Source organism: Notolepis coatsorum, assembly GCF_963971535.1.
Source record: "Notolepis coatsorum genome assembly, chromosome: 16".
In the NCBI taxonomy this organism is placed as follows: domain Eukaryota; kingdom Metazoa; phylum Chordata; class Actinopteri; order Aulopiformes; family Paralepididae; genus Notolepis; species Notolepis coatsorum.
The window spans coordinates 67,913,716-67,927,995 of NC_140180.1; the positions used below are offsets into that span (position 1 = coordinate 67,913,716).

Below are 14,280 nucleotides of genomic sequence, written 5' to 3' on the forward strand. Positions count from 1 at the left end.
CTGCGTTACAGTCCGCCAAGCAACTTTGAAACAGGCCTCTTCTAACCTTTTCGTATGGTTGGTTAGCACACATCTGGCCACCTCTGGAAGCGACCCTCCATCTTTGACCAGAATTCGCTGAGCCTCTTTCCTTTCCTTTTCTTTTCTTTTGCCTTCAAGTCTCCCTCATCCTCTCTCTCGTCTCTTTGTTCTCTGTTAACTGGTGCATGTTACGTGAGCCATGGTCCTCTTGAAGATTAAGTTTCCCCTGCAGAAGCGCGTGCGTCTGGCCCAGGGCCTGTGGCTCATGTCCTGGCTGGCGGTGATGTGCGGTGCCCTCACCTTCTGCCTGGGGGTGTTCCTGAAGACCGAGCTCCTCCGCAGGGCTGAGGTATACGGGGCTGGGTGGGTGGGCTTTACACAACCAGGGGGAGACGCAGGCCATAAACAAGCACACACATACTGTACACATAAGCAAGCATGTACACACAGGCAGAGCTGTTTCTAGACTTTTGGGGGCCCTAGCCAAAAATTATATATTTTGGGGGCCCTTTCGTTTTACCATAAATCAGATCTCTGCACTAGGCTTTGATGAAATAATTCCACTACTAATTTGACAGTCATGCTGAAATTAAAACTAAAACACAATTCTGGTTGGCTGGGGCCCTTTTAAGGAAGGTCGGGCCAGATCTGATCTGCAGGACGGTCATGAGAATGAACCATGGAATGCCCAGTTCTACCAATATGTCTACTCCTATTGTAAAATATTCTAAATGATATCTCATGGTATACACAGACGCAATTAACATGTACAGGTGTCCCGAACGCGTCTATTCGAATACCAACCGGTTCGTGCTTCCGCGTTCGCGTTTTGCGCTCTGATTGGCCACTGACCTACGCTAGTACGCCCCCCTTATCTACGCCAGTTATCTACCCCAGTTCGCCTCCAAGAACAGCTGTTTCCGTGACTTTATGTGCGCTAAAGTTCGGGTAAGTTTAAAGTGCTTAGATGTCAATGTTTTGGTTTGTTGTTTGTCTCACTATGCAATTAAATGATACACACTGAAATCTACGCTCTCTCATCCTGCTTTCCGCAACTCCTATACTTCCTGAGTAACTTGCCCAACACTGCTGAATGGTTGTTTAAATATTTTACATGGGGCACATATAATCCACAGGGCCCATTTACGCACACTGTGACATATTATGAGAAAGTCCACATTCCAGTTCTACTTTTGTTTTGATGTGAAAAGGGATGCTGCACTTAGCACTGACTGAGAAAGTAAACATTACAGTTCTACTTTATAAAATGCTAATTGTAAATATGTTTGTCAATGTTAATAATATGCGAAAGTCCACATTACAGTTCTACTTTTGTTTTGATGTGAAAAGTGATGCTGCATAAGATGACTGCACTTAGCACTGACTGAGAAAGTAAATTCATTAATTGTACTGCCCATGAAATTGGCATTCATAGGACTCCTCTAGTCTAGACTCACAGAGGTGCAGCATAGAGCGTTGTTTCTTGACTCTCAGCTGAGAGCGTAGTTTTTTTTTTATAAAATACAATATTATAAAATCCTGGCAGGAATTGTGCCTCAAAGCATGAATGAACCGGCATTTACCGGCATTTCTAAGCACTTTAAACGTACGCGAACTATAGCGCACATAAAGTCACAGAAACAGCTGTTCTTGGAGGCGAACTGGGGTAGATAACTGGCGTAGATAAGGGGGGCGTACTAGCGTAGGTCAGTGGCCAATCAGAGCGCAAAACACGAACGCGGAAGCACGAACCGGTTGGTATTCGAATAGACGCGTCCCGAACTGCCATATACAGATGTCATGCTGTATGTACCGCTGTTCTGACCAAACCGCTAAGCCATTATGATGATTTGCATACATTCATAATCCTCTTGAGTCTTGTATGTTACTGATACACCAGCTACACACACACACACGCATGGATATACGCACACTCACATGCAGTCAACTGAAAACAATCATTCGTTTTCACACATGTCAGGAACTGTATCAATTAAAAGTGGCTTTGATTGCTGTGCTGAAGCTCAGTCTACTCATGTGACCAGTGGCTTATGACTAGTAATTGAAGGTCATAACCTTTTTCCTTCATCTGACCACTGCTGTTGTCCAATCCGATTGGCTGAACAGGCTTGATTGATTACTGATGGCTTGATTCTTAGGGGGGGGGGTGGGGGGGGGGGCAGTGATTTCCAATCAACGTCATAGGGAAGCCGCAAGCCACGGATGTGTACCATTCAATCTTTATTGATCCAATGAGGCCGATACGTTTTTAATTATGCAGAAGAGGTATCAAGAAAGTGTTATTTGGAAAAGCACCGATACAGTACCGGCTGTGTGTCATGGATGAATCATGGGGTACAGTTATGGGCATGGTAATAGTAGAAGACATACATACAGGAAATACAATTATTTTACAGTAGAAAAGTTAAAATAGGCAGTGTAAACAATATAATTAACTCTGAATATACGCATCTGAGCAAGTAGGCAGTGTGATCAAAGGTGCAGATGAGGGTCTGTATGCCCTATCAGTTATATTATACATTACAATAAATATGGTTATGATAAACACTAGAATCTAAATATATACTATGAGTAAGTGAAGTATACAGTATACACAGGTGCAGTCTACATAAGGTACCCTAACTGGCGTGATATACGTCATTCGTTATGCATTGTAGTCCATGCAGTTTAGGTGGGAGTCATTAGTCAGACATTCCTAGTAGTTCTCGAGTTCTCGAGTTTATACCGGAAGCGAGAGGCTCAGCATTTCACCTGGGTCGTGTTGACCCCCATATTCAACAGGTAGCGTGGAAGCGATTTGCAACAAAATTAGATTAGATTAGATTCAAATGTATTGTCATTATACAGCACGAGTACAATTCAATGTACCTAATGTACGTTAGTGCGTCATTACTAATAAACGTATTTAATAATAATAATAATAATTTATAATATATATTATTAAATATATAGCCTACATGAAAGGGGTGTGCTGAGAGCATAATGTAGATGTAGATGTCCATTCTATTCCACTATATCCACGCGATTGAGTTTAGTTCTTATTTATTTATTTATTCACTGTCATTTGCAGTGTTTGTAGGGTTTTTATTTATTTTTGGATATCACAATGCCTCGTTGAAGCATGACTATAAATGTAAAACATAATTGTTAATGATACAAATATTGTCGTATTTATTATTATTATTATAATTATTTAAATCCGAGGATGTCTGTGTTACCCACCATAAGCTTCAATTGGAAAAATGCTAACAATGCTAATATGTTTAAACAATTTTGTTTAATTTTGTAAAATTTTGTAATTTTTTTTAGTTAATCCAATTTTTCGTATAAACTTTTCCATCACAGGAAAAAACATTATACACTAAAATGCTAAATGTGATCTTTTTAATATCCATTTACGTGAACTTTGAACCCTGCTCTTCCTCTGGCCAGGTGATGGACAACACAGAGATCCATGTGGTGCCCAACATCCTCATGCTCGTGGGCCTGACCTCCATCGGAGCGAACTGGGTCGCAGGTCGTGTGTGTCAGGACTCCCTGGACCTGACCCGCTACCCCCGCTGGAGGCCGGTGCTGCTGCCCTGGTACGCCGTGGCCGTGCTGCTCTCCTGCATGCTCGTCATCTCAGTGGTCCTCAGCTACGCCCTGCAGGGACACCTGGAGGAATCCCTAAAGGTGGGGAGTCAGGCGCAGGGCCGTTTCTTGCTTCACATGGATTATGCGGTTGCATAGGGCCACCAGGGGGCCTTGCGTGTCCTCATGTGTTTTCTTGAGTTTTTTTGCACATCAGCGTGTTTTGATCTAAGGCACCTGCTCATTTTAAGCAAACATTTATATTATATTGTCAACGAGAAAAGATCAAAGAGATTTTGTATCAAAATAATTCATTACAGGAGAGGATGTGTTAGAAATAACACAGGAAGTGTTGTCATGTAGATTGTCTTAAATCTGTAATGATGTCAAACAGCGACCTCCAGGCTCTACCAGAGGTCTGGAGACGTTAACAGTATAATAAGCTACAGACCTCAGGCTCTACCGAGAGGTCACTATGGTTCACTATGAATAAAAAATGGGGGACCCTGATGTAAACAAGACAAACGTCTTTCTCTGGTCTGCATCCCCTTAACAATTGTGTGTATTGAGCCGTACTGTATTGTACCCATTCTGCAATCTGTTAAATAAAGTTTTCATTCATTCATTCATTCATTCATTCATTCATTCATTCATTCATTCATTCATTCATTCATTCATTCATTCTGGAACAGCCTCCCCCTCATAAGATCTGTCCAGAGCCTAGAGGCTTTGACCAGAGTTAGCCTGCCACTGTACACTACTATTTTCTTGTCTCTTTTATATTGCACCTTGCTCTTGTTTTCTTAAGTGTACTATACCTTTTTCAGTCATTTTAGTGTATTTTACTTGTTACTGCATTTTATGTGTTTTTTTTTATCATGTCCTACCTGTAAAGCACTTTGGTTGGCTTTTAATCATTGTAAATGAAATGTGCTATATAAATAAAGCTGACTTGACTTGACTTGATTACAGAGAGGTCTGGAGACGTTAACAGTATAATAAGCTGTAGCGCAGAGGACTAAGCGTCTGTCGGCGGCTAGCGTTTTTGGGTGGAGCCTAAAGTTGAAACTAGTTAAACTTTTGGAGAGGAGCGCCGCTCGTCAAGGTAACTTTTTTTGACCGACCAATCAACATCGAGCAAGTGGCGGAGCCGCGGGAGTCGCGAGACGCTCTGGAAACACTCTGGGCATGCATATTTTTGCTTTTCAAATCGGTCCGCCTTGAAAAAAACGTCCCCGGTGTACACAAAGCCTTAGCGGGTGGGAAGCCGGTGGGGTGTGTATCCTGGTCGTTGTAAACAGCGACTCCTACAGGTCAGTCGCGGCGCCTGCTCAGCGAGGGAGGGAACTGGGGGAAGTAGTGTGAGCCTCCCACGCGTTACGCTCCCCCAGTGAGAGTCCTCGCTGTCAGGTCAAAAGAAGCGGCTGGCTGACTCTGCATTTATCGGAGGGGACATGTGATAGTATCTATCAACCCTCGGTAGACCGGCAAGTGGGGGGCAAATGCGCGCAATGACCAGGAAGGGGAGGGGGGAATTGGCATAACGACAAAAATTGGGATGGGAGAAAAACACAGAAAAAGGAGGAGAGAAAGTAGGAAAAAAAAACAGTATAATAAGCTACAGACCTCACACCAAAACACCTCTCTCTCTCTCTCTCTCTCTCTCTCTCTCTCTCTCTCTCTCTCTCTCTCTCTCTCTCTCTCTCTCTCTCTCTCTCTCTCTCTCTCTCTCTCTCTCTCTCTCTCTCTCTCTCTCTCTCTCTCTCTCTCTTCAGGTAGGCTTGAGGAACGGCATCCGCTTCTACCGGGACACAGATGTCCCGGGTCGCTGTTTCCAGAAGGAGACCATTGACCGTCTGCAGATGGACCTGCGCTGCTGTGGGAACAACAACTTCAGGGACTGGTTCGAAGTCCAGTGGATCAGCAGCCGATACCTGGACTTCACCTCCAAGGAGGTCAAGGAGTGAGTCTCTGAACCTTATGACATCAATATTTCTCAAATATGTGTTTTTATTTACAAGTTACACTCAAGTGAAGGTAATCTTCCTGAGCAGTTACATTTCACACATTTTCTATAAGATTTCGGGATACCAGGGCGGTCGGGTGGCGTAGCGGAGATTGCGCTCATCACCAATGCAAGAGGCTGCGGTCTCGACTCCCGGAGTCAGCATTGCCTGCGGCTTGGGCCGATCGTCATACTAACTCGTTTGGCTGAGTTAGCGGGAGGGAAGTCGTGGGTGGTAATCTGGCGTTGTGGACAGCACGTTGTGGACTACAGGTCAGGTCTGGGCTCCTGCTCAGCGAAAGGCAGGAAGTGGTGAAGGCAGCGTGACCTCCCATGCGTTACACTTCACCAATGAGAGTCCTCGCTGCCAGGTGAAAAGAGAGCCGCTGGCTGTCTCTGCATGTGTCGGAGGAAGCATGTGGTAGACTTCAGGGTTCCCTTGTACCGACCAGTAGGGGGAACATGCGCACAACGACCAGGTAGGGGAGGCGGGGAATTGGCATAACGACTAAATTGGGATGGGGAGAAAAGCATAGAAAATCAGGCGGAGAAAAAGAGGATTAAAAAAAATATATTTCGGGATACCAAATTATGGAATGGTTTTTCCCACCTGGCGAAAAACTGTTCCTCTATAAAATGTTACAAGAGATGCCATTTAACCTTTTCCCATGTATTGTCTACAATGCACACACACACACACACACACGCACGCACGCACGCACGCACGCACGCACGCACGCACGCACGCACACACGCACGCACACACACACACACACACACACACACACACACACACACACACACACACACACACACACACACACACACACACACACACACACACACACACACACACACACACACACACACACACACACACACACACACACACTGCCCCCGACACTTCCTGATTCTACTGCGCAGGCGCACCAACCGACCTGTAGGAGTCGCTGTCCACAACGCCCGATCCCCACCCATCAGTTTCCCACCCCCTAATACGGCCAATGTGTATTAGTATGAACGACCAGCTAAACTGAAAGCAATGTGGAGCGCTGGGCTCGAACAGGCGAGCCCAGTGTCTCTGCATTCGTGGCGAGCGCCTTGCCCACTACGCCACGTAGCCGCCCTCAACAAGAATCTTTCTTTTGAGTTATTTAATTAAAATAATATTTATTTAATTATTATTATTATTATTACTATTATTGCAAAAGATCATATAGTCTCCATTGTAAAGTAAAGAGGGGTTTGAGCGGTAGGTGGCGAGGCAGTCTGGAAGAACAGGTAGATAGGTGGCTGGATGCATGGTGGATGGGTGGGTAAGGTCAGATCAGGTAAGAGAGGTGGCTGGATGTGTTGTGGATGGGTGGGTGGATAAGGTCAGATCAGGTAAGAGAGGTACAGGACAGAGAAAAACTGTTCTCAGACCGGTGTTTACAGGAGACAAACAGGTCACTATAAATTAAAACTGCGTGACTGGCTGTAGTTAGAGAAAGACTCGGTAGAGGTGAACAAAGGGGAGAGAAGTCAGAGGGAGGCAGGACACAAAGGATTGGTTTTACTTTTAAAGGAATGGGAAATGGTAAATGGTGTATTTATATAGCGCTTTTATCCAAAGCGCTTTACAATTTGTTACTCACATTTTACCCATTCACTCACACATTCACACACCGACGGCAGAGGCGGTGCCAACCTGCTCATTGGGAGCAGTTTGGGGTTAAGTGTGACACGCTGCCCGGGAGGAGCGGGAATTGAACCAGGGACCTCCGGATTACTAACGTTACCTCCTGAGCCACTGTCACCCTGAGATTGGTAATGGCTGAGGTTGGTAATGAAAGGTCAAGACAACGAAAGTGTGGACAACAGAGGAAGAGAGGAGTGTGTTACAGACTGCAAGAGCAAGGTGACCTGAGGACAAAGCTGAAGGAGTGGGTGTAAAGGTCTAAAAGCTTTATGGAACTGTCTAGTGATGAGATATTGCACTGTACACTGTTGTATCTATTAATATGGGCAGTGATTCATTGTATGACAACATAGACAGGCTACCGAATAACATGCAACCCCTCATCTTCACGCCATCCAAAGGAAAGAAGCACTGTGTTATGTAGTACGTACGTAGTATTTTGTATGTAGGTAGAGGTGTAGTAATAAGACTCAGGAAGCAGGATTACTCTTTAGCCTTTTAGTTAAGCAGAGCAAGATACAAGCATGGTCTATCTCATACAGCGTGGTATAGCAAGGAAGGACTCTTCTTCTTCTCTTCTTCTGTATGCATAACATGGCATTGTATCAACTACGCCCCATAGTGGAGACTCTTGGGAAGTACATCTTCCACATGCATTACAGAACACAACATCTCCCTTCTCTGTGAAAGAATGTTACTTGCTACTCAGCATTATGCAAATTTTGAACTTTTGCTTTTTCACTTTCTTAAGTAAACTGAACCAACAGTCAGTATCATAAAACGGGTAACTCAAGGTAATCATTAAACAAAGGGAGCACAGGTTATTCAATCATTATCAAGATATAATTATATATGCTCAACCAATATTACTCTTAGTTCTCACTCAGTGTGCAACAAAGTCCTGGGCCCTCATGCATCAACGTGGACTTTGAACTTGACCTACTTCCACACGTAAGCACGGAATGTAGAACTAGCGTACGCACAGGGAAGTCGGCATTCATCACACGTGCGTACGCAGGCTCTATGGTCCTCCGTGTTGATGAATACCACTTTGTTCTACCGTCAATGCTCGTGCATGATTATCCATATATGGTCATGAAAATGAGGAAACACCCCCCATGGGATGTGAAATAATGGACCGACCCGAGCGGGACTCCGAGAAACTCCACGAAGATTGTTCACTGCTGTCGAACCAAGAAGACACTATCGCGTATTGTGGGATAAATAAAAGGCGGATTTGTAAACGGTGATGTCAGATATCAACGGCTCCCTAAGACCATTGCTGCAATTCTGCCTGGACAGCTCAAAATACTAATAAAGACCGTTCGTTGACCACTGTTTGGCGTTGGTTGTGTGTGTCATTATAACCGTGCTTGTAATATGAATGCCTTTATTAGTTGTGTTCGATTGGCTATATGATTTTTAGATGCATCTATTTTGTTGTCGGCTAATAAAGACCGCGCTGGAATATGACTGCCTTTTCCCGTGTTGTTTGATTAATACCCCATGGATTAAAGTTCTCCTCAATTTTATTCCAAATCGCGATGGATCTCCCGTCAATTTTCTACCTGCTGCATATGATTTCTAGAGGCATACTACAATCTATTTTGATGTCAGTATTGGGTAGCCTATATAAACAATATAATACGAGAGCATATACAAGAACAATGAATCTCACTGCATGTATGATAGCCTGCCTTTCAATACATGAACTTGAATCCCATCATATACATAGTCTGTCCACTATAGTGTCATTGCAATGCGTTTTCTATTCTTTCTTATACAGTAAAAAGGGGGAAGAACACTATATTAATATGACTTGTATTCTGCTTACAGCTTCGAAGTTCCACTTGTTTCGTTTAACGTAAAGCCTTTTAAATATAATCAAAACGTTCCCGTGTTTCTGCGGTCTGCGCAGAATAATAACGAGTTGAGCTTTATGATTTATGATGAATTGAAAATGGGGGACCCTGATGTAAACAAGACGAAAGTTGGTCTGCATCCCCAATTAACAATTGTATGTACTGAGCTGTACTGTACTGTACCCATTCTGCAATCTGTTAATAAACTTTTCAATCAATCAATCAATCAAGCTACGCGGAGCGCAGTCAGTCAGTAGCCTACTTATATATTCCGATAACGCTATATAAACCATGCTGCATTCATTCTGAGAGAAAGATCTATTATTCCAAATGCTATTTATAGGGTTTTGACCATAATTACACTACTGTTGCTATTTTACAATGAACTATAATGAACTACGGTTCGTACAGAACGTGCCAGTGTTATTATGCACAGAAGCTCATTTCCTTGTTGTAATAATATATTCTACCACTGGGCGCTAGGTACGCCAGGTCTGAAAAGTGCGTAGATGTACGCACAAAGTCAAGTTCAAGTTGAAGTTGATGAATCCCACTCTTTGCTTAGAAATGATCGTACGCACAGGGTAAGCACAGATCTGTGCGTAGAACACGTTGATGCATGAGGGCCCTGATGCCAACTAGGCTTGTTTCTTGCACGCGACTGTGCTGGAGTGTGACCGCTGAGCACTGTCAGGGCAGGGCGGATCCCTAAGTCATGCTCATCTGGAGTGTTCGAAGTGTGAGCCAGACGGGATGCGTTCCATTTCTTTCCATCACTGAGCAGAAAGGTGCTTTTGCCAATCTTCTTTTTCACTGTCATTGGTGCACTGTATCTCGGGTGTGCTTTGGGGATGTGATGTGGTATTCTAATCCTGACTCTCTCCCCCTCCCGAAAAACAGGTGCCCGAGCGCCACGCTTAGCGTCTGTGTAGCGCTTCATTTTGGCTTGCTTGTTTTGGACTGTTTCTCTCACAGTCTCGTCCTATGCACTCACAGTAGGCTGCAAGGGCAGTACGTCCAGTTTGGTGCGCATTTTACGACCGTAAAGCAGTTCATGTGGTGAAACGCCAGTGGTGGCGTGGGGAGTGGCTCTGTATATTTGCAGACAACCCAACACAGCCTCGTTCCACGGTTGAGACTGCTGGATCGCTGTCTGAATGCAACTCCTCAGAACACGATGGAAGCGTTCGACAGCACCATTAGCTGCCGGATAGTAAACTGAAATCCGATTGTGAGCAATGTCTCTTTCCTTGAGGTACTCGGCGAAGGCTGCTGATGTGAATTGAGGTCCATTGTCTGTGACGACGCTCTCTGGGTTACCATGGCGACTGAACACAGAGCTTAGGAACTTGGTTACATCCGTAGTTGTAGCGTTGTGAGAAAAGGCTACCTCTGGCCACTTAGAATAGTAGTCCGTCAGTGTGATCGCGTAACGGCAGGCTGGCACAGCTGACTATGTCGAGGCCTAGCTTCTTCCACGGGCCGTCTGGCAGTGGAATTGGCTGTAGTGGTGCAAAATAAATCTTGGCCGTCTTGTCATTAGACTGACAAGAGTCATATTTGGATATGTCGGCCTGAACCTGAGCATCCATCTTCGGCCACCAATAGAGATCCCGCAGACGCTGCTTAGTGCGTACGACCCCCTGGTGGCTCTTGTGTGTCAGTGTGAGCAATGTATGGCGTAAGGACACTGGTGCGATGAGGCGGTTGCCTCTGAGGACATAATTGTCCTTAACTGACAGTTCCTCTCTGATCTTGAAGTATGCGATCAGATCTTGGCTCACTGATTTCGCTGAGTGAGGCCAACCCCTGTTAATCTGACCACGCAGTGCAGTCACTTCAGGGCAGGTAGAGCAAGCAGCCCCAAACTCAGTCACCGACAGGGCACTGAGTGTAGCAGCGATGTGTGCTACTATCTCGGGCTCCACATCCATAGCAGAGTCAGTAGAAGCAGGCAGGGGAAGGCGTGAGAGGCAGTCAGCCGTGTAATTTTGTGATCCGGGTCTGTAGACTATATCGTAGTCGAAGCAGAGGAGACGTGTTGACCACCAGGCGACGCGCATCCCAGCACGGCCTATGCCCTTTGTCGTGAGCAGCGTGGTGAGAGCCTGATGGTCGGTACGGAGAGTAAACCGTCGTCCCCATAAGTATGTTCTCCATTTCTCTGTGGCCCACACGCATGCGAGCGCCTCCTTCTCCACAGTTGAATATTTTCGCTCTGTCGGCGAGAGTGTACGAGATGCAAAGGCCACCACTTTCTCAGTGCCATCTGCATGAAATTGAGTGAATACCCCACCCAAACCGTAGTCACTTGCATCAGTGGAGATCACTGTGTGGAAAGCAGGGTCAAACAGAGCGAGAGCTGGGCTGTTTACCAGTAGCTGTTTGACTTGATCAAAACTGTTTTGCGCAGCGTCAGTCCATGTGAAGGTGTCTGTAGCGCTCACACACTCACGCATAGGGGCTATGACTGTCGCAAAATTAGGCAGAAACTTTGAGTACCAGGATACCAGTCCTAGAAAGGAACGCAGGGAGACAGCATCGGAGGGAGCAGGAGCTTTCAGAACTGCGTCGGTGTGTTCTTTGACTGGCAGGATACCATCAGCTGAGATGATGTGTCCCAGGTAGCGAAGGGAGGGCTTGTTGAAGTGACATTTATCCTCATTGAGCATTAGGCCAGCATCATCTAGCCTCCGCCGCACCGTCTTCAGGTTTTGATCGTGGACGGCAGCGGTAGGACCGTAGATGATCAGGTCGTCCAAGTAGCTTTGAACGCCTGGACTGTCCTTGAGAATTGTAGCCATCATTTTCTGGAAGGAAGAGAGCGCCGAAGCCAGACCGTACAGGACCCTACAGAACCTGAACAGGCCCTCGTGCGTGATAAATGCGGTAAGGTCACGGCTCTCCTCATGCAACGGTACCTGGTAGTATGCATTTGCCAGGTCAATCGTGGAGAACACTTTTGCTCCCCGCAGGTTGGAGAGTAGTTCATCCATGTGTGGCAGTGGGTAACAGTCCATAACCACAGCCTTGTTCGGTTCACGGAGGTCCACGCACATGCGGATTCCACAGTTTTTCCTCTGTGTCACCACGATCGGTGACACCCATGGAGAAGCGTCCACCCTCTCGATTACACTTGCTTCCAGTAGTCGCTGTAGTTCAGTAGAGACAGTGTCCCTGACCGCGAAAGGTAAGCGGTGTAACTTCTGGTGCACTGGCTTAACAGTAGGGTCAATTTTTACACAATGCACAAAGCCTTTTTGTGAGGAATCCTGCACGCAGCCTAACGAGGGGGCGTGCCGTTTTTCACCTTCACGCACCTGTTGGGAGTTTGCGATCAGCTCGGGAGAGTACTTGTATTGCAGACTCCCCTCCACTCCTGGTCGGGTCGTTCTTGTTGCTACCATCACCTGCCGCGTCTCCGGCGTGAGACGACGTGCCAGCCATCACCACCTGTCGCCGTTTGCCTGGAGTGGGACACCGCCATCGCTCTCTAATACTCTACGGGAGGATTCCAGTGTTCCCACTCCAGACGTCAAGCCGGCTACTTCCCAGCTCCCTCTTCGCGATCCTCGTTCCTGGGGTGAGGCTCGCCATCGCTCCCTATTACTCCACGGGAGGATGGCCGTGTTCTCACCCCGTTCCCCTCGGACCCCTGTGTTCTACTGCCGCATCTCCGGCGTGAGACGACGTGCCCCCCGTCACCACCTGTCGCCGGTTTCCTGGAGTGGGACACCGCCTTCGCTCTCTAATACTCTACGGGAGGATTCCAGTGTTCCCACTCCAGACGTCAAGCCGGCTACTTCCCAACTCCCTCTTCGTGGTCCTGGTTCCTGGGGTGAGGCTCGCCATCGCTCCCTATTACTCCACGGGAGGATGGCGTGTTCTCACCCCGTTCCCCTCGGACCCCCTGTGTGCTGCATTGCCCGTGGGCAGCGTCTGGTCTGGAGGAGGAGGATTCCTAGGCAGAGCTGAGCCGCAGAGCCCTACTCGGTTGTAGGGACGAAGAAGATCCCGTTACTTTTTCCCAGCCTGTTCGCCCGTTAAAGGCACAGTGCCGCCTTTTTTGTGTTCTTGGACGTTTGATGTTTTTACCCCCCTTAAAGGCTGAGTGCCGCTTTTTTGTATTAAATAAATAATGCCCTGTTTTTGGCTAACTCTCATACCTGTCTTGTGTTGTGCTATTGGGGTCGGTTTCAAACCATAACACTTTTGCACAGCCAAATGCCGTAGGAGCTGTGACAGTAGTAGCCATCACAGGGGCAGGTGTAGACGGCGTAGGAGCGGAGAAGGGGAGGACAGTAGTTCCACTAATGCAGAGGTGGAGTGGAGTCAACAGGTCCATTCCCAGCAGGGGAGTTCCTTTATCCACGACGTAAAATGTAGCAGGGACCGTGACATTGTCTCTCCTCACCTGAGCCTGTAGGCACCCCATGACAGGTATGCTAGCCTTGGTGTACGACACCAGCCGAACAGTAGGTGCAGATAGGGTAGTTTCACTGAAGTATTTCTCATAAGTAGACAGTGGCATTAAGGATACTGCTGAACCTGTGTCCACAACCAGTCTCAATTATTGAGCCTGGGTAGTAGGTGTGTGTACATGCACATTGCATACAATCCTTTTTGTAATGTCAGAAGCTCCCAAGCATAGTACTGTAGTTTCAGGAATTTCCACTGTACTCACCGACTGTGTTTTAGCACGGCAGACACAAGCTAAATGTCCTGTTTTCTGGCATAATTTGCAAGTCACTTCTACTGCTGGACATTGTGAAGAGTTTGCCAGGTGACTCCCCAAGCCACATCGGTAGCAAGAGCAAGTGGAAGCAGAATCAGTAGCAGGTTTAGCTGGACGGGAGCGTTGCCAGTCCCGTTTCTTGAAAGTATTCTGAGACCGCGGCATCACGGCCTGTACTGGAGCAGCACGCTCGGTACTGATAGCTTTAGCATGCAGTGCAGCTGCTTCAAACTGCGTAGCTAGATTGATAGCTTTGTCCAGCGTCAAACCTGGTTCAAGCAGTAGACGTTCCCTTATCTGTGGGCTAGCTACATGTTCAATCAACTGATCCCGGAGATTTTCCTCAGTTTTATTATCAAAGTCACATCTGGTAGCTAGGTCA

At 46.6% G+C, this 14,280-nt stretch overlaps 1 protein-coding gene across 1 annotated transcript in view; it reads left to right on the forward strand.

The window, feature by feature from the left end:
- Positions 1 to 220: 220 nt before the first annotated feature.
- LOC311243000 (peripherin-2-like) overlaps positions 221 to 14,280 on the forward strand; it is a gene marked incomplete at both ends in the record, with an annotated part of 21,982 nt that continues 7,922 nt past the window's right edge. The window contains 3 exons of the mRNA XM_084332062.1: positions 221 to 370; positions 3,475 to 3,717; positions 5,391 to 5,578. Of these exons, the coding sequence (XP_084188188.1) occupies positions 221 to 370; positions 3,475 to 3,717; positions 5,391 to 5,578 (581 nt within the window). The remainder of the gene's footprint in view (positions 371 to 3,474; positions 3,718 to 5,390; positions 5,579 to 14,280) is intronic.